This window comes from Sceloporus undulatus, chromosome 1 (assembly GCF_019175285.1).
Source record: "Sceloporus undulatus isolate JIND9_A2432 ecotype Alabama chromosome 1, SceUnd_v1.1, whole genome shotgun sequence".
NCBI classification, from domain to species: Eukaryota; Metazoa; Chordata; class Lepidosauria; order Squamata; family Phrynosomatidae; genus Sceloporus; species Sceloporus undulatus.
Window position 1 is genome coordinate 82,808,160 of NC_056522.1, and position 18,509 is coordinate 82,826,668.

Genomic DNA, 18,509 nt, shown 5'->3' on the forward strand with positions numbered 1-18,509 from the left:
AAATGATTAGTGAATATTAAAAAAAAATCTATTTCAAAAGTAGAATCTGCTCATTTTGTCTGAAATACGAATCAAGCTAATATGGGCATACCTCAATTAACAAAACCATTGACAAACAAGCTCCTTTTTACAGTGTCTTTTTATGGGTGCTCACTACAGTCCCTGCCCCATTTCTTGTATTCTATCTAGTTGAATGGGGTGGGGTCCCCAGCATTGGGAGGATGGTGAAGAAGGGTTAGAGGAAAACAGATTTTCAGTGTTGGGTTGCAGTAGCATGTCTGCAGTAAATAATACAATAAAGCTGACATTCTGATCTAGGTGATCCTACTGTAGTTGTGTATGCTTACATACAAGGCAAACAATGTGCCTCCAGAATCACTTACTGAGCATGTGTGAATAGAACAACAGGAAGAAAAGGGGAAAGGAGAGTAGCTTGTCTCACCAGCTACACTAGCATATTGAAAAAGCACAGATCTATAAATTTCACCACCAAAATGGAAATCATAGGAAAGCAAGGGCTTTTCAAATTTTAGAAAATAATCACAGGATGCCTTTTAGAAGCTTTCAGGTAGTCTCTAGAAGATTCAAAATGTTTTTGCTTACTTATGTGAGGCTTATGTGACCTAGCTGTTCCATTTCACATGTGCTTAATGTATGTTCTGAATAAAAGGTTTGCTGAAATATGTTGAACTGCTTTTCTTTTTTGTGGGATAGGAACCTCTCCCTATTCTTTCCATATTATTTGTACTTCTGGAACCAAATTTCTGATAAATAATAATAATAATTATAATTATAATAATAATAATAGTTTTATTTATATCCCGCCCCTTTGAGGTCAATCGGGGCGGCTAACAATAATAAAATACAATACAATATATATCAAAATCTACTTCCCTCCCCCCCTTAAAAAGTTATTAAATCAATTATAATTAAAACCAACAAATTAAAACAATGTAACACATACACACCATTACAAAACAGACAAAAACAAAACAGCAAACTGTGGCAGCAATCCTCTCAAATTTCCAGAGAGGACCTTAGGGACTCTCATGAGAAGAGGGTTCCTGAGGATGGGATTATCTATCCAGGAAAGGCCTGCCGGAAGAGATCCGTCTTGACAGCCTTTTTAAAGCTGTCTAAAGATGTCAGTTGACGGATCTCGTCCGGCAGGTCGTTCCATAATCTGGGGGTGACAACAGAAAACGCCCTCTGGGAGGTAGCCGAAAGCCTAGATCTTTGAAGCTGCAGCAAATTCCTCCCAGAGGACCAGAGTGTGCGGGGAGGATTATTTGGGAGGAGGTGGTCCCTGACATAGTTTGGACCCAAGAAGTAAAGTCCAGGAACACATTTACTTCGTTAACTATGGCGGGGTACAGACCGCCGCTTTGCGGCGGTCTGCCGCCGTCGCCAGTAGGTCCGCGGGGGAGCCGGAGCCTTCAGACGGCCCGACTCCCGCGCGGACCGAAAAAAGAAGCTCCAAAATGGAGCTTCGTAGCGAGGCGCCAGGGGCGCGCTCGCTACGTCACAAGCGGCGCGACACGTCTGGACGCTGTGCGTCCAGTACGTAAAGATGGCGGCGCCCGTATGAACATATAAGAACAGACAGGAATGTTGGACTAGTTATTCTGTTTAATGGATGTCATTTATCTATTTATTTTTAAAATGTTTTAATTGTACTTTCTGTTTGTTTGTTTGTTTCTTTTTTAATTGCTGTAAAGCCGCTCTGAGTCCCAGTCCTGGGAAAAGAGCGGGATATAAATAAATAAATAAATAAAAATAAATAAATAAATAAATATCTTGTACGTATTCAATACGTACTAGGGTTAGGGGGGTGCGGAAGCACCGCCCCTTCCTAACCCTAGTACGTATTGTATACGTACTATTTGGCGGTCTGTAAACCGCCTATGATACACCTGTATTCTAAATGACCACCAGGTTTTTATCTCTGAGAGGCTCCTGTCAGAAGGCAGAAATAATGGCAATAACAGCACACAAAATTGTGCACATAAAAAACTCAACAAAATGAAGTGATTTTAAGAGACTGCATTTACACTTGAAAGTATCTGAAGTTAAAAAAACCAGCATAAATATTTGGGAAAGATAAAGAAACTATAAAATGTTGTTAGTGGCAACAAAACAAATTGGACTGTCTTTTTCACTACTGAAAGTCTGAAGGAAAAAAAACCCCTAAATTTTCTCACACAAAAATATCACACATAAGATGCACTTGCTAAACTACATCTAATTAACATACTAATGAAGTGCTTCTAATAAAAAAATATATAAAGTCTTACAGTTGAGAAGTTGGAGTTTCTTTTTTAGGTTCTTCATTAATATCAACTTCTTCCCTAAAATCCCCAAACCTATCCATCAGCTTCTAGGAGAAAACAAAACTTGCATTAGAAATTGTGAAGACATTACTTTAAAGACACTAATAAAGAAAAGGGAAACAAATTGAATTTATCTGAACAATAGATATTTTTAATGTTTCAGATATTTATTCAGTGGGCTGAGCCAACATTAGGCTAGTGGAAAAGGTACAAGCAGTGCTATTGCTTCCCTGCCGTTGTCAGACTTGGTAGATGTAAAGCAGTTATTTAGAAAAGCTTCTCCATTCTTGTTTCAAATAGCACATACTCTTTACTTAGGCATTTTTCACTTAGCATACTTTGTTTCATAATGTATAGCTGAAACATATGCTTATTTTACAAGTCTGATTGCTCAGGCACTTATCCTTGAGGAAATCCTATTGTGGCAGGAAAAAAAATGGCTTAATTAAGGGATATACCTTCCCCTTGGTGTATAATTTGATCTTTCGTGTATCAACCTATGCACATTAGCACATAGTGTCCAAATCGTAATGAGCCACAAAACTACCCGAATAAGCAGAACTGAAGTAAAAGAACTGACATCTGTACTAGGATGAAAACAGTGTTTCGACAAGTAGTTTTCCACCATACGGGAACCAATGCACTTACTTGGCATGTAAAAAAGGATAAAATACAGATAAGCTATAAAACCGGAGGGGGGGGGGTATCTGATGAACACAAATTAGTCTTCCAGAGGTGCATCTTATGCTGTACTTCAATGTATGTAAAAATGAAAAAGAATATGTTCCAACCTTGTTAACAATATGGATTTAAAGTAGACTATCTGTGCATACATCAACGACCAGTGTTCCATGTTCTGCTGGTAAAAATGTACAGCATCACTGACTCATACGGTACCATACGGTACCAGAAATCTGTAACCTTGTGTAGGTAATACTGTTTTCTATGATTTGGAGATTTATAAAGATCTTATAAAGTGGTCTAGTAGATGAAATGGTAAAGCCCAGGAATGCAAGAAAAAGAAACTCATAATACAACCTGTTACCTAAAAAAATGTAGAAGACAGGATTTTAGGGTAATACTAATCATCCAGCACTCAGGGCTGTGCATGAAGATCTCAACTGGATAAAAAACTGCAAATGAAAGACCAAACAGCTGGTGATAACACTGATCACCTCCTTGTGGATGTGCTGGACAAAATCCATGAAAATACATATTGTCATTTCAAGTCACAAGCAAAATGTTTGTTCAAGGTTGGCAAATCAACTTCTACCTTATTAAAAGAGACATTCTGTTCTAGTGGATTAAGAGTATTGGCGGCAGCGGCAGCAGCTGTAAGTTGTGCAGTGAGGGCTTGTAACTGAACAACAAGTCCAGCATCCAGTGCCTGAAGCAGTGATGGCTGTGGTTTCTGCTGTTGCATTTGCAATGTTTGTATTAACTGCTGAAGCTAGAATGGGGCAGAAGGAAGAAGAGAAGGGACAGTGACAATTTTTTGTTAAAACGTAACATGTTATCTTAAGTTTGAAAATAAATTCTGATATTGATAATTCAAGTGTGCTGCATGCTCAGCTACGAAACAAAAACAACTCCATAAATGCTTCTACATATATTCTGGGGAGGCAAGCTAAAATTATTTCTATTCTATTTTTCATGATATTAATTAAACAATGACAAGTCAAGTATCAAAACCAGTTTTAAAGTAATAACTATTAACATTTGAATTAATCTTCACTCCTTCCTTGGGAATTTTAACTACTGTATTTTCCGGCGTATAAGACGACTGGGAGTATAAGACGACCCCCAACATTTCTTGTTAAAATATAGAGTTTAGGATATAGTCGCTGTATAAGACTACCCCTCATCCAAATCCAAGGAGGGAGCAGGCCAGTGGTGCTCACGCTGGCTGGGCTCCCTCGCGACCTCTGCAGAGGCCTCGGACTCCTCAGAGGCCAGGAAGGAGGGAGCAGCCCCGATGCGATCGTGGCAATCGCGGTGGCCACACGCTCCTTCCAGGCCCCTGCGGAGGCCTCGGCCTCCTCAGAGGCCTGGAAGGAGGGAGCAGCCCCGCTGCGATCGCGGGGGCCACGCGCTCCTTCTAGGCCCCTGCGGAGGCCTCGGCCTCCTGAGAGGCCTGGAAGGAGGGAGCAGCCCCGCTGCGATTGCGGCCGCACTCCTTTGAAGCCCCTGTGGAGGCCTGGGCCTGGGAAGGTGGGAGCAGGCCGGGGCTTAACCCGGCGTACAAGACGACCTCCAACTTTGAAGAACATTTTCATGGGTTAAAAAGTCATCTTGTATGCCGGAAAATACGGTATATATAGTGATAAACCAGCATCGTTATCCAATTTGAGAATATGGGAGGGCTGAACCTGATCTACCTGTTGGCCTTGTGGACTCTGTAGGATCTGTGCTACAGCAGCAAGAGTATCTGTATTGGTTATCTGAGACACCCAAGGATCAGGTAAACTCTGGATCACATTGGCTGGTGTGGCAGGTGTTACTGGAGTTCCTGAAAACAAGAGAAAGGCAGGAAGTTCTCTTTCTATACTTATTGACAACAACAGCAAATGGTAATACAAAAATTAAAAATTATTTACATCTTTATCCAAATGTTCTTCAATAAAACATGTAAAAACCAGGTTTCCCATCAGTTTGGCTAACAATTAAAAGATCCATCTACATGGGACACAGGCTAAGATTAGTCAAAAAGATAATAAACAACAGACATTCTCTACCAGAATAGCCCTTTATAACTTGGGGAAAAAAACCTCAAAACCAAACAAACAAACAAACCCCAAGCATTTCCCCACTATCAACCAATTTCAAGCAAGGAAAGCTTAAATCAAACCTAGTTCTGGGAATGAAATATGTATACTGTTACTATACATTTCTTGCTTGCATAAACCTCATACACTAGGCCTCCCCAAACTACACAGGGGTAAACAGTGGGCCAAGGCCAAGTGAAGCATCTGTGACCCCTTCTCCATGGCCTTCCACAGGCACCCAAACTACTGCTGCTGTTAATTCCCTCATCCTTCAGTGTGACACCTCTGCAGCAACAATTCTGCTGGAAAAGGCAAAGCAGATGGACACTCAGAACATAACAAAATACAAATATTGCCCAGTTCCTTGTTTGTTTTAATAGCAACAGAAGGACTTTTCATTTTCTAAGAAAATCTGACACTTACATACTGTATTATGTTCTCCTAAAAAGAAAGAATCATGATTCTTCTTTTTGGAATATACAGTTGTCCCTCCTGATTTGTGGGGATTCATTCCAGACCCCTCCCTCCACAAATCTGGAAAAACGCAAATATTTAAGTCCCCATTGGTTGCAATGGCAGCGTGCGCTCCCATGTGTGCCACTTTGTCCCTCCCCGCTTGCTGACCATGAAGGAGTTAGTGAAACTGCAGACTCCAAGTTCGCAAACTGGGAGGGACAAGTGTAGTCCAGCTTTAGTTCAGAATTCCAATCCACAAATAATCTTTTATTGTAATAAAGGTAGAATGAACCTAAAACCACATCATCCCTAAATACCCTGCCAAACACATGACTAAACAGAAGCGAATGGTATAGATTCAAACTTCCTCCCTCCAACCTAGTGAACCTTGCCTATCTAAGGTGGGTTACACACCGCCATTTAGTACGTATTCTATACGTACTAGGGTTAGGAAGGGGCGGTGCTTCCGCACCCCCCTAACCCTAGTACGTATAGAATACGTACAAGATGGCAGCGCCCTGTTCATACGGGTGCCGCCATCTTTACGTATTGGACGCTGTGCGTCCGGACATCGTGCGGCATCTATGACGTCGCGAGTCTGCCCCAGGCGCCTTGCAACGTCATAGAGGCGCCACAAGAAGCTCCAAAATGGAGCTTCTTTTTTGCTCCGCGCGGGAGCCGCACGGTGTGGCTGCTGCGGCTCCCTCACGGAGCAAATGGCGCCGGCGGGAGACCGCCTCAAAGCGGTGGTCTATAACCCGCCTAAATAACTATATTGTTTGGAAACTGAACATAATGGTGTGCACACATTCCATAACTCAGCTTCAACAAATGCTGTGTTGGGCATAGGCATATTGCTTTGGACACAAAATATGCCTACTCAACACCCAAGAAAAAAGAGTTTATTTTCCCTACCCATTTCCTGTCATTTATCCTTCTAGAAAAGGAGTGGGCAAATTGAGGCTCCTGGGCTCTAATCTGTGGCCACTGAAGTCCCTACCAGTACTCAAAAGGCCTCCAAAGCCTCCATTAAAAAAACAACACAAAAAAAAAACAACAACAATCAGAGTGATTTTGGGCCCTTTTACCTTAAATCCAAGCAGAACTGTGCTCTATGAAAACATACAACTTTCCTTAATGTACAAATGGTGTCATGTGTATTAACTTTCACTAAGTATTTTATTGCCATGGCTTTTTCATTTGATAAAGGTGCTTACTCACTTGACAACAATCCATTTTTCTACCAATAGATGATTAATTAGTAAGATTAACCACCTGAGTCATAAAATGGATACTAATACATTTTTCTCTTACGTTAATTTATATAATATTACATCATAAAAATATATCAAAATAACAAAACTAAAATGTCAAAATAATAGACAAAGTAGAAGCAGCTAAACATTTGTAAATATAAAGCAGGCATCTAACTGGAGGCACCAGGAGACAATGAACAATTGCAACAAAAGTATTCTGCAGAAGTAACACATCTTCCCTTATTAAATTCAAGCCATTAAAGTCAACACAAAGTTATATAATCACATTCTCTGTTACCTGGTGTATTGTTACTCATAGTTGCTGTTGTTCCAGGCAAGACTGGGGTTACAACTGGAGGAGGAATTCCTGCTGCCATATCCAGTAGAGGCTGTATAATTTCACTCTTGAACACATTATTCTTCTGCCATAAATTGAGCACTCTAACTATTTTACTCTAAAGAGAAGAAAGAGTAACACAAATTTAATACTGGCTTCACACAAATCTCTACTATTGTAAATTAAATAGATACAGTATTGAAGTAAAGCTTTTGAGCTGGGCTAATTAGAATGGTTCTTCAAAATATCATCTGGGTTATGAAGAATATGCAATGAGCTTGTTCTTTTTTATTCATTTCAGTATCTATTTTCTCCTCCATGTCTAGGTCACTGTAATTACTATCTGCCACAACCTCTGCATCAGGCAACATGATTAGTCTCCAGACCATTGTTTACAATCCCATTATAATTCATGGGATAGATTCTATGCTATGGTATACTTAGAAGACTATGGTGATCATAGTCTTTCTAGTTCACAAATTAGAACAAATGAATTAAATGAAATAGTATAGAAGAGGAAAAGAAAGAGTGATCAAACTGCATGCTCCTGCCCTCCAAAGTATGTTTTAAAATAGAGTAGAGCAACTCCCTGAACACCAGAAGTCACATAAATTTCCTATTGGAACTGAGAGCTCTGCATTTTTCCTGTGCTCCTAAGCTCAAACCTTTCAAAAAGAAAGAAAGAAAGAAACCCTCAGGCTTTGCCAGTCGTGTGTGTGTGTGTGTGTGTGTGAAATTTTGTAAGGTTCTGCCTCTGAATATGATTTTGGTCAAGGAGGAACTTTTCCCAAAATTTACAGAATCCCAAATCCTAGGATTCCTAGGATGGAGCCAGGATAGTTAAATTAAGACTAAACTGCTGTAATTGTGTAGTGCCACACAATCTTAGCCCATGTGGCACAGTAAAGCAACTACTCAATTTAGACTATAGTATTTTAATTTAATCCCATGACTCATTGCGACACTCAAAAGGTTTCACTCAATATACATTCTCTCTCCCTATAATGGAATATCATAGGTGCGGTACAGACCGGCTAAATATGCCATGCTCCCAGCACGCACCAACCGCATGCTCCCTAACCCTAGTACATGTGGGAGGGCGCCATGGTTGCGCGGCCCCGCCCACACCTTGCACACGGTGATGTTAGCTGCACAGCATCTGAATGGCGCTGCAAAGCTGCGACGTCACCATGCTGTCCTACTGCGCTTTGTTGCGTTGCAGCTGCGCAGCAAATAGTATCTGCTTCTAAGTGCTCCTTTTTTGCTGTGCAGCAGTACTGCACCATTTGGTTGCTGTGGTAACACTGCGCAGCAAAGAGAGGCAGCTGCAGCCTGCCTTTTGCAGGCGGTGTGTACCAGGCCATAGATTCCCAAAATCTCTTTCAAGTTAAATGAAGAAAAACCCCAGAATGCTACCCTCTTTGGTTTATCATAGGGTTTAGAAGTGTATTAACAGTAAAACTCAAAGACATTTTGATCTTTCTTGAGATTAGGTCAGCTACTAAATGTAATATTCCACCTTCTCTCTAAGAGAAGTGGATAATGTTATCTTTCCTTGGTAGTATTACTATGGGCCAGAACAAACTGGCCGGTAAAGCCGGCTTCTGCATGGCTTGGGAACATTGCGTATAGACACCACATGCCCCAAGACGTCCAGAGGCCACCCTGGGCAACCAGACGTGGGTGGCTTCAAGTTTCTTCAGGGGCACAGCGTTTACATGCCGCATGCTTTTGGAGCAGCTTGAACCCTGCCCTGAGGTTACGACTGGGCCACCTAAAGCTGCTTTTTACAGGTCCAAATAAGAGTGGATCTTTTCTGCTCCTCTTTGTGCTGGCTCCAGGGCAGATTGGGGCAGTGATATATGGTTGCCACAGCACTGGCCCAAGCGACACCGGGGAGGCCCCAATTTGCCCTTTTGCAGTAGTCTGTTCTGCCACTAAGGCTTGAAAAGATTACTGAGATTAATGTTAATGAAGTCCTCTGAGCAATTAGCACAAGCATTTTACTATGATCAACAATGTTTATTAAACAGTAAGAACAATTTAAATACACACAAAAGCTATAATCCTATATTCAAAAACTATGCTCTCTATACAAATGTATATCTACATCTGTGGGCTACAATATTCAAGTGAAGTAAACTGAAATTCAACAAATGGATTGTTTACTTTTTGAGGGGGGGGGAAAATAAAAGTTACTGTACCTTGTCATCCCCAGGGCAACGATACAAATTCTGAAAAGTGCTAATGATGTTATTGCTAAATCTTGGAGCAAACACATCCTTTTCTTGCCCAAACTGATGTCGAGACTGTCGAACAATGGAATCAATGACATACAAGCCTGGCACCTTGTATTCCGGTTTACACTACAAAGGAATGGGAAAGAATACAGTACTGTATTTTTATGCATGAACTACTGGATCACTGAACTTTGCACCTAGAAATCTAGTAAGTAAAAACAGTAAGAGCAAACCACTTCAGGTTCTTTAGCTATCTTATCATTTATAGTGGCAAAAATGAATATCTAAAGCTACCGCCCCAAAAACAAACAGAAATACAGTGGACCCTTGCCTTACGCAGGGGATCCATTCTGGACCCGCCCCATAAGGCGAATAGCGCGTATGCTCGAGTCCCACTGAATATAATGGAGTTGGGTGCGACAGTGCATGCACGCCACGTGCGTAGGCACCATTCATTTCATTGCTGCGCAGCTTCAGCGTAAGGGGAAAGTTGCATATACAGTCGGCCCTTGTTATACACGGATTTATTATACACGAATTCGAGCATACACGGTTTGAAAATGTTCAAAAAAAGTATAAATTTCAAATATGAAACCTTGATTTTCCATTTTTTTATAAGGGACACCATTTTTTTATGTCATTATATCTAATGGGGCTTGAGTATACACAGATTTTGTTATACACGGGGGATCTTGGAACAAAATCCCAGTGTATAACAAGGGTTCACTGTACTGTGCCCGCATATGGTGCAGGCGCACTGTATATCTTGAATAGAATGGAATTACAGTAGCTTAAGCCTTCCAACAAGTCTAATCAACATCAAGCAGAGATATATTTTTCAGGGCATGTTTATAGGACAATGACAATTAAAGTGCAAATGTGCATAACTAAAATAAAACCCTCATGTTATTACTGAAAAAACATCACTCAAATATGCTTTAAACTATGAATATTTCCTCCACCAAAATGACAGTAAACATAATCAATACATAATGGATACACTGGGCTATAACAATAAACCAGGGCTGTGGAGGAATCCTACCCTAGAAACTATGCATAGAATGCCTATGCACACTTCCTTTTGCTACCCTTGCATAGGATGACATATAAAACTGGCAAGCTACAGGTTCTCCAGCCTGTTTTTCTCCCAACAAACTGTGTACCTAATCCTGAACTATATTTTCTGACATGTGAGGGAGAGAGAAGCCAGAAAGTTGACTCCTTCCAGGTTTATACAGCAAAACAGGCAAATCACAGATGCAAGGTTTACGGTGAGCAGCACAGATGAATCAGATAGCATACTCTTGCTGGCTGGCTTGTCCACAAGAACCTGGTATTCCCCTAGATTCCAGATTGCTAAACTATGCCCATTAAGTTTATTTATTTATACAGGGTGAAATCTAAATGTCAACAGAGCAAAAAACTAGTGGACCTTCTCCTACCTCCCTGCTTTCAGGCGTTCCACAATTCTGCTACAGCATGGCTACTCACAACAGATCTGACAAGGTGCAGGGGGAGAGCTATGTGAGCTGAGGTTGCCTCACATAATGGAACTGGATGGAATTCATATTATTTACACATTGTACAGTAACAATGCTGGAAGTCAGTCTAGGAAGGTTTCGTCCAAAATGTGTTGTATAAACATTTAACACTAAAAAATAAAGTGTTATTTAACACTCAGTGAAGCAAACATGAATCATAATATAAAGCATTTATTTCTCAGTTGTGATGAGAACTTCATATATTAAGTTAAAAAGAAGGCAGGGAGAAGATAAAGGAATGCAGAAGCACCCTTAAGACTAGCTGGTTTTTATTTTAACATGAACTTTTGTGAACATAAAGCCGCTTCTTCGGATGCAATATGGAATGATATCCAGGCCTCAGGGTATAAAGCATATTTACACAGTTGTGGGAATATGAGTGGGATGAAATACAATAGGATTTTTTTATTATGAGGCTATTATGCATAGTCTAGGAATAAATTCATCATATTTTTTTCTTATGCACTTACATCTACCTTTAAATACTGTATCTAGGTTTATATACACTTAAAATACAAAAGATACAATCAGAGATTTACATTTGTTTAGTAACATACCTTCTGAATGAATTTCTCAACACTTTGTACAACATGTTTGTAGAACTAAAAGAAAGCAAAAAAAGAATTTTTACACTAAATATAATAATGCAAAATTTTACTCCTCTTATCTTTACAACTTCCACATTAATATGCTAGCTTCAATTCAGTCAGGTATGTATGTGGTACTGTGCTGTGAGGTGGGTGGCCTGCTATTTAAAGGAATCAATGCAACACTGTATTAGAGCGAGTATGGGTTAGTAATTGGAATGTTGAACCATGACTCTGGAGACCAGGGTTCGAATCCTAGCTCCACCATGGAAATGCACTGGGTGACCTTGGGCAAGTCACCCTTTCAGCCTCAGAGGATGGCAACGGTAACCCCCCTCTAAAATATGTGCCAAGAAAACCCTGTGCCTTAGGATCTCCATGTCAGAAATGATTTGAAAGCACAAAAGAACAACCAACAGTCCTCGCATATTAAAATAAATCATGTGACTCAAGGAGACAATGGGACGATACAGACCAACACTAAAAGCTGCCTTCCAGATGGCTGCAGGCAGCTTGGGGACGTGACATACACACACCGCATGCCCCCACGATGCCCTGAAGGCACTCAGAGCAGCTGCATGTCAGCTGGCTTCTGGGTGTCTTGGGGGCATGGTGGTTATACACCGCAAGCCCCTAACACACTGGGAAGCCGCTGCAGGACTGTGGAAGAGCTGCCAAAGGTGGCTTTCCTGCAGCCGAAAAAGAAGCGGTTGAAAACTGCCCCCTTTTTGGCCAGTGCCATGGTGGTTTGGGACTGTGATGTGTGGCTGCCATGGCCCCAATCCATCTTTGGGTATGGCGGCTTCATGCTGCCGCATCCAGGCTGTCTATTTTGGCCCTCTTCCCTACAACGTCCCCTTGTGCTGCTCAAATGCATTCCCATGTTTATAACAGGACTCTATTTTGCAGCTTTTAATTTTTTAAAACAATCATCCAATGAATTAATAAACTATTTAAACTGTATTTAAACTAGAGGTGCTACACTGCATTAATGTGTGCATAGTGCTTTATAAATATCCAAGCACAGTCCAAGTTTCTTGTGTTCCAAATTAGGGGAAATGCTATTATCAATGTTAGAATGTCAAATTACAGTTTGGCCTTCGTATCCACAAGGGATCCATTCCAGAACCCCCTGCAGATATGAAAAAATGTGGGACCTTAAGTCCTGTTGTCCCTAATGGAGGGGCAATGTGCATGCAGGTGCTAGTGCAGCCACATGCACACACCACCATTGCGGACAACATCCACAAATGCTCAAATCCACAGATTTAAGCTTGCGATGGTGAGTTCCCACTGTAATTTGTTGTTATGTGCCTTCAAGTCTTTTGTGATTTACGGTGATCCCAAGGCAAATCTTGTTCAAAGGGTTTTTTGCCATTGACGTCCTCTAAGGGTGAACAATTATGATTTGATCAAGGTCACACAGTGAGTTTTCATGGTTGACTGGTGATTTGAACCCTGGCCTCCAGGTTCCTAGTCCAACACCTAAATTACTACACAATGCTGGCTCTTCTAATTAATTTGTACACAATATTTAATTTATTTTGCACAATAATTAGAACTGACATTATCTTAAATCTTGAAACTGAAGCATCAGAAACTGAAGATCAGAAAATGATACTGCAGTTTTAAGGACAACTACCAGGTTGTTGTTGTTGTTTCAATTATGTATTTTTAAGTATGTTTTTTTTCCCTTTTATCGTGTATTTTTTGAAATAGCCTGGAGATTTATTCAATAAAGATGTATTGTATTGTATTATTGTATTAAACAGTATAGTCAGCTTCTCCTACCTTGATAGCCTTGATTGCAGCCTTGGTAATCTGTGTCATTTTTGCCTTTGAAATGGGAGGTTTGTAGTCATTCAGCGAGTACAGCTGAAAGAATGGAGAAAACATGACTATGAACAAGGACAGAAAGATAAGTTATTATAGTGTTTATTAGCAGAATACCTATGCAGCTTTTTTAAGGCATTACAAGGCATTGGGTCCATTGCCAGTGGACAAGTGGGCTGGGGAAGAAATATGTACACGACACAATTTTCTGCCAGAAGACCACGATTCACTGTTCAGCAAACTGAATTTTTAAGTGCCACATATCTAAAATGGAAAACATGTTAGGAATTGCTCATCTGAAAGATGGTAGTCATTACTGCTCTTATTGCTACACTATGTCCATTGCTCAGAAGAATGAAAAGTAGAACTGAAACCTTTATTAGAACCAACTAAAATGTCAAAACATATGCAAGCTTTTGAGTTCTTCTTTGTTCTTAACCAGTCTAAGTACAGGTTGAGACTCCTTTATCTGAAATGCTTGGTGCCAGAACTATTTTAGATTTTTAATTTTTTAAAATTTATTTTGGAATACCCGTATTTGCATGCACATACATAATGATATTTCAGAGATTGGATCCAAGTCTAAACACAAAATTAATTCACATACACCTTATATACGCAGCCTGATAGTAATTTTATACAATATTTTTAATAATTTTGTGCATTAAACTAAGTTTGTGTAAACTGAACCATCAAAAAACAAAAATGAAAGTAACTTAGCCACTCACGAAAAAACCTGATTTCTGGAATTTTTGGAATTCTAGATGAGAGAGACTCAACTTTTAGTACAAAAGTTAGAGGATGGAGAAGTCCAGAAATTTAGTTCAGCCACTGTAGCCATAAGCTCTCCATTTAAATTCAGTTATAAAATGGAGAAGACTAAATTAGTTACTGATAGGTGTCCAGATATAAGGTTAAATTTAGTAATGCATATCTGCATGAAGAGGTAATGTTCCAGGAAACCTTCTGTTTTCAGAAATGGAGACCCACCATCTTAAAACAGTCAATGATATTTCTTCTATTATTATTTCTCCTCACAAATAAACACACACACACACACACACACAAGTTTTATACTCAATCTATCATACATATGTAATTGTACAGAATAAGCTATCTTGCTCTTTGTAAAAGTGGGCAGATTCTACATTTATTCTGGCTTTTATTAAAACCCGAGATCCAACAACCAGAGCTTGGTCCTCACGGCCCAAACAGACAGGTCAAAATAAAGCTGCTTCGAGTCACTTTTGAGGTATGTTGTTTAAATAATGTGTACGTCCTGTGAGGCTGGAAGCCACATTAAAACCACACTCCAGTCCTAAGGACTGAAGCGCAGCATTGGCATAGCTTCTGGCCTCTTAAAATGCATGTGTCATTTCAACAATATACCTCCAAAGTGACCTGAATCAACTTTATTTTGGCCTGTCTGTTCAGGCCCTCAGTTACATAGCATATTTTCCGGCATATAAGACTGGGTGTATAAGACGACCCCCAACTTTTCCAGTTAAAATATAGAGTTTGGGATATACTCGCCATATAAGACTATCCCTCTTCCAACGCACACCAAATAAAAATTAAGAAAACATCAGAGTTGATTTCAATATGGTAATTTTAATTCAAATGCTTATGACATGCAGGTCCTTAGCAGGAAAACTTCTTGTATACAAAGCCTGCTTGGATTGGTCAGCTCTCCCTGCCTGCCCAGCCCTCCCTGTCTCCAAGATTTTCTTCTTGTATATCACCGCCCTTGCTGCTTTCATATGGTTACCACATATGGAGGGTATGTGGCCGTAGCTGTTTTTGAGCCCCCCCCCCCCCCCCACCATATGCGGCGACCGCAGATTCTCCAGTCTGGCTCGGAAGTTTCAGCCCTATAAGACGACCCCCGGCGTATAAGACGACCCCCGACTTTTGAGAAAATTTTCCTGGGTTAAAAAGTAGTCTTATACGCCAGAAAATACAGTACTTAGAATTAAAGCGTCCCCACCTGGTACCTGAACTGAATAGATATAATAATTTTTCCATCCCAAAATGCACTCCTAGTTACTCTAGTTATCTTAATTTTCACAGTATATATAAAGTGATATTAAAGAAACTTTTTGATGTTGTTTTGTTAAATGTATGTGTGCATGCACATGCATTCAAGTCACCTGTTGACTTATGGAGACCCCAAGAATTTCATACGGCTTTCTCAAGCAAGGAAACGCCAAGTTTAGTTTTGCCACTTCTCTCCTCTGAAATTTGGCTTACTGCACCTGATATTCATTGGCAGTACTAACTAGGGCTTGACCCTGCTCAGTTGCTAAGATCTGACAAGATCTGTTGCTTTAGGGTATTTAGGGGGGGCAAAAATCCTTTGAGATCTACAGCAAATCACATAAAGATTTATCATCAAATTCAGAAATACATTCTAACTATACCTCATTTACAGCTTTAGGTCCTGTGAAAAATGTCAAGGCCTGAATATTTGCCTCTATGTCTGAATTAACTGCTATTTCTAGATCTCATACAAAAGGTAATGAATAGAGTATGCTGCTGAAAGAGTTATGCTTATAATTCTAAAAATAATTTCTGATTTATTTAAATTACTGTAATAAAAAATACTTTGTTTGTCAGCCCATGTTGCTTTGTAATAACTGACTGTAACTCCAAATCTGTCCAAATATGGCTAAGATTTTATTTAGTTAATCTGTATACTGCTTTCTAATACATATTTCTAGGGTAGTTCATATGAAACATATATAACATAATGAATACATAATTAAACAATTAACTGAATAAAAAGCCTTTATCTCAACAGATTAACAGCCTCAAGTAAATGAAGTTTTCATTTTGTATGAAAAATACATTTATCTAGAACAACAAACGTAATTTCTGGGGTATTTTCTGGCCCCATGGGAATTCCAATAGAATTCATGGGAGGAAAATGCCTCTGATCTACAGTAATGTTGGAAGTACAGCAGATGGGTATTCTACAATATTCAAATCCCCAAAGCCAGGAAACAGATATCCACGTGAGGTGGAAATATTTACTGATCTTCTTTTTGACAGACAAACAGCCAAGCAAAATAATTTCTGTGTCCTAGAAGTACCACTACAGTTATTTCCACATGAAAGCAAGAAAAACATCATGATGAACTCTCTCCAAAATCTAAATGAGCATAAACAGTTGCTTCTCATGATGTAATTATCTCTCCTTAGTAATTCAAGTGTGATCAAATGTGAACTTGCTGCCCTCCGACCTTTTGGGCACTGTATGGGACAAAAAACTACCCTATGGCAAAATGCAATTGAGTGGATGATGAAAAAAATACCATCACCCCTCTGTTTTCTTGGAGGATCTGTTCTGGAACACCCCTGTGAAAATGGAAATGCTAGTATATTCAAGACCCATTAGCTTGAATGGGGACGTGCTGCCATGGGGCAGCTGTAAGCATGTGCCATGGGCACGTGCCCCATTGTTTCCCCCTTCATTTCCCACTCACATATGTGAAGGACACAGATCTCAAGTCCAGGGAAACGGTGGGGTGACTGTAGTACAATGCATATTGTGTAAATCTACCTCCTTGTGTTTTCTGCAACAAAACATGCTCTTTGGGTACTAAAAATTTCCTTCGGCTAGGATGAGGTTTAAAGCAAGCATTAAGAATGTCTAATATATTCAGTATATGCAAAACCTGTGGAAACCAGAGTAAGGCCGATATTAACAAATCTAACAATCTGACCATAGCCAGGCCCTGGCAAGCAACCTGAACTGTGCTTCCTCTGAAAGCTGCACCTACAGTGGAGATAAATCCATCCCTTCCCAGCCAAAAAGTTTGGATGAAATGTGAAATTTGCTTTATCTCTATCCTTGCCAGGTGAACATGCAGAACCATAACAGACCCTTGCCCCTCTTCCATCTGAGAAGGGTTTGTTTTTGCATCTGATGAGTACACCAAGATGTAATGAGAGAGCAAACAAACATATCTAATCATCCAGATATATGTTGAAGGGAGACACCAAAGGCACATGAGCTTATTTCTGTGCTTGGCAGAATTTAGACAGGACTGAGTCCCTATTAAGCATGCAACCAAGGCAAATATTTTGTCCCCACTGCTCTAAGCTCTTAGAGGATGAGAGCTTGTTTTCACATTGGGTTGAATGCACCCCAAGCATGGAATGAGAGAAGCAGGAAATTATACTTTTAAATTGTATTTCATATCAAAGGTGTGGCATAATATCAAGAATGAGGCCCTGATTTTTTGGGATCCTGTGTACAATGAAAAAAATTGTCCAGCTAACTCAATTCTCAAAGAGCTCAGCAAGCATGTTGCTGAAGACTACAAAAGATCCTTAACCACTCTGAAAATGTCTACATAGACAACTCCCTGTTGATATATACACTAGATAATGAACTCAGATCCATGGCTAGTCTAATTAAATTGAGGGGTAAAACAGACTGCCCCTTTTCACCGGCTTGGGGGCGGCACCAAATTGCAGCATTTAGACACCATACCCTCTGACCACCCCCAAGCTGGTGTCATGCCGTATGCCTGACCATATGGCGATCAGCTTTGTGGCGCTCCAACATTTATACACCACATGCCACAGAAATGTCGCAATGCTGCTGCAGCAGCAGCCAAAAAACCAGTTTTTTGCTGGCTCAAAAAAGGAGTGGCTTTTTGCCGCTTCTTTTTGTGCCAGCAAAAAGCCGGGTTGGGGGCGTGCTGTGCGGTTGCCACGGCCCCTACCCGGCATTCAAAGGGGCAGCATCAACTGTGTTTTGGCTCGAAGTCTTTTACCACCTGTATTCCAGCTGCCTTCTCCAAAACAAACAAACAAACAGCTAAGCAGTTGTGTTACTGCAGAGATGGCTTATTCCTAAGGACTGGAGTGTGGCTTTGGCACGGCTTCCGGACTCTTAGGACGCACGCATCATTTAAACAGCATACCTCCAAAGTGACCCAAAGCAGCTTTATTTTGGCCTGTCTGTATGAGGCCTATGTTTCCTGAAAGATGCCTCATTCTTTGAAAGTCTGCACTCTACAATCATGCACTGGAGAGTTTTATATTTTCTTTTACAAATATAATGCCTGTTTATAACTCTGGTAACTATTTTACTAATATGCCTACATACTTTACTACTATACTACATAACAGTATGACAGCACAAGAGACTCAG

The 18,509-nt window shown here is 40.2% G+C and overlaps 1 protein-coding gene across 1 annotated transcript in view; it reads right to left on the reverse strand.

Moving 5' to 3' along the window:
• The window catches only part of SCAF8 (SR-related CTD associated factor 8), a 56,865-nt gene that overhangs the window by 25,385 nt on the left and 12,971 nt on the right, over positions 1 to 18,509 (reverse strand). Inside the window, 7 exon segments of the mRNA XM_042473320.1 lie at positions 2,295 to 2,377; positions 3,604 to 3,780; positions 4,709 to 4,839; positions 7,106 to 7,262; positions 9,349 to 9,510; positions 11,483 to 11,527; positions 13,304 to 13,387. Coding sequence (XP_042329254.1) covers positions 2,295 to 2,377; positions 3,604 to 3,780; positions 4,709 to 4,839; positions 7,106 to 7,262; positions 9,349 to 9,510; positions 11,483 to 11,527; positions 13,304 to 13,387 — 839 coding nt within the window.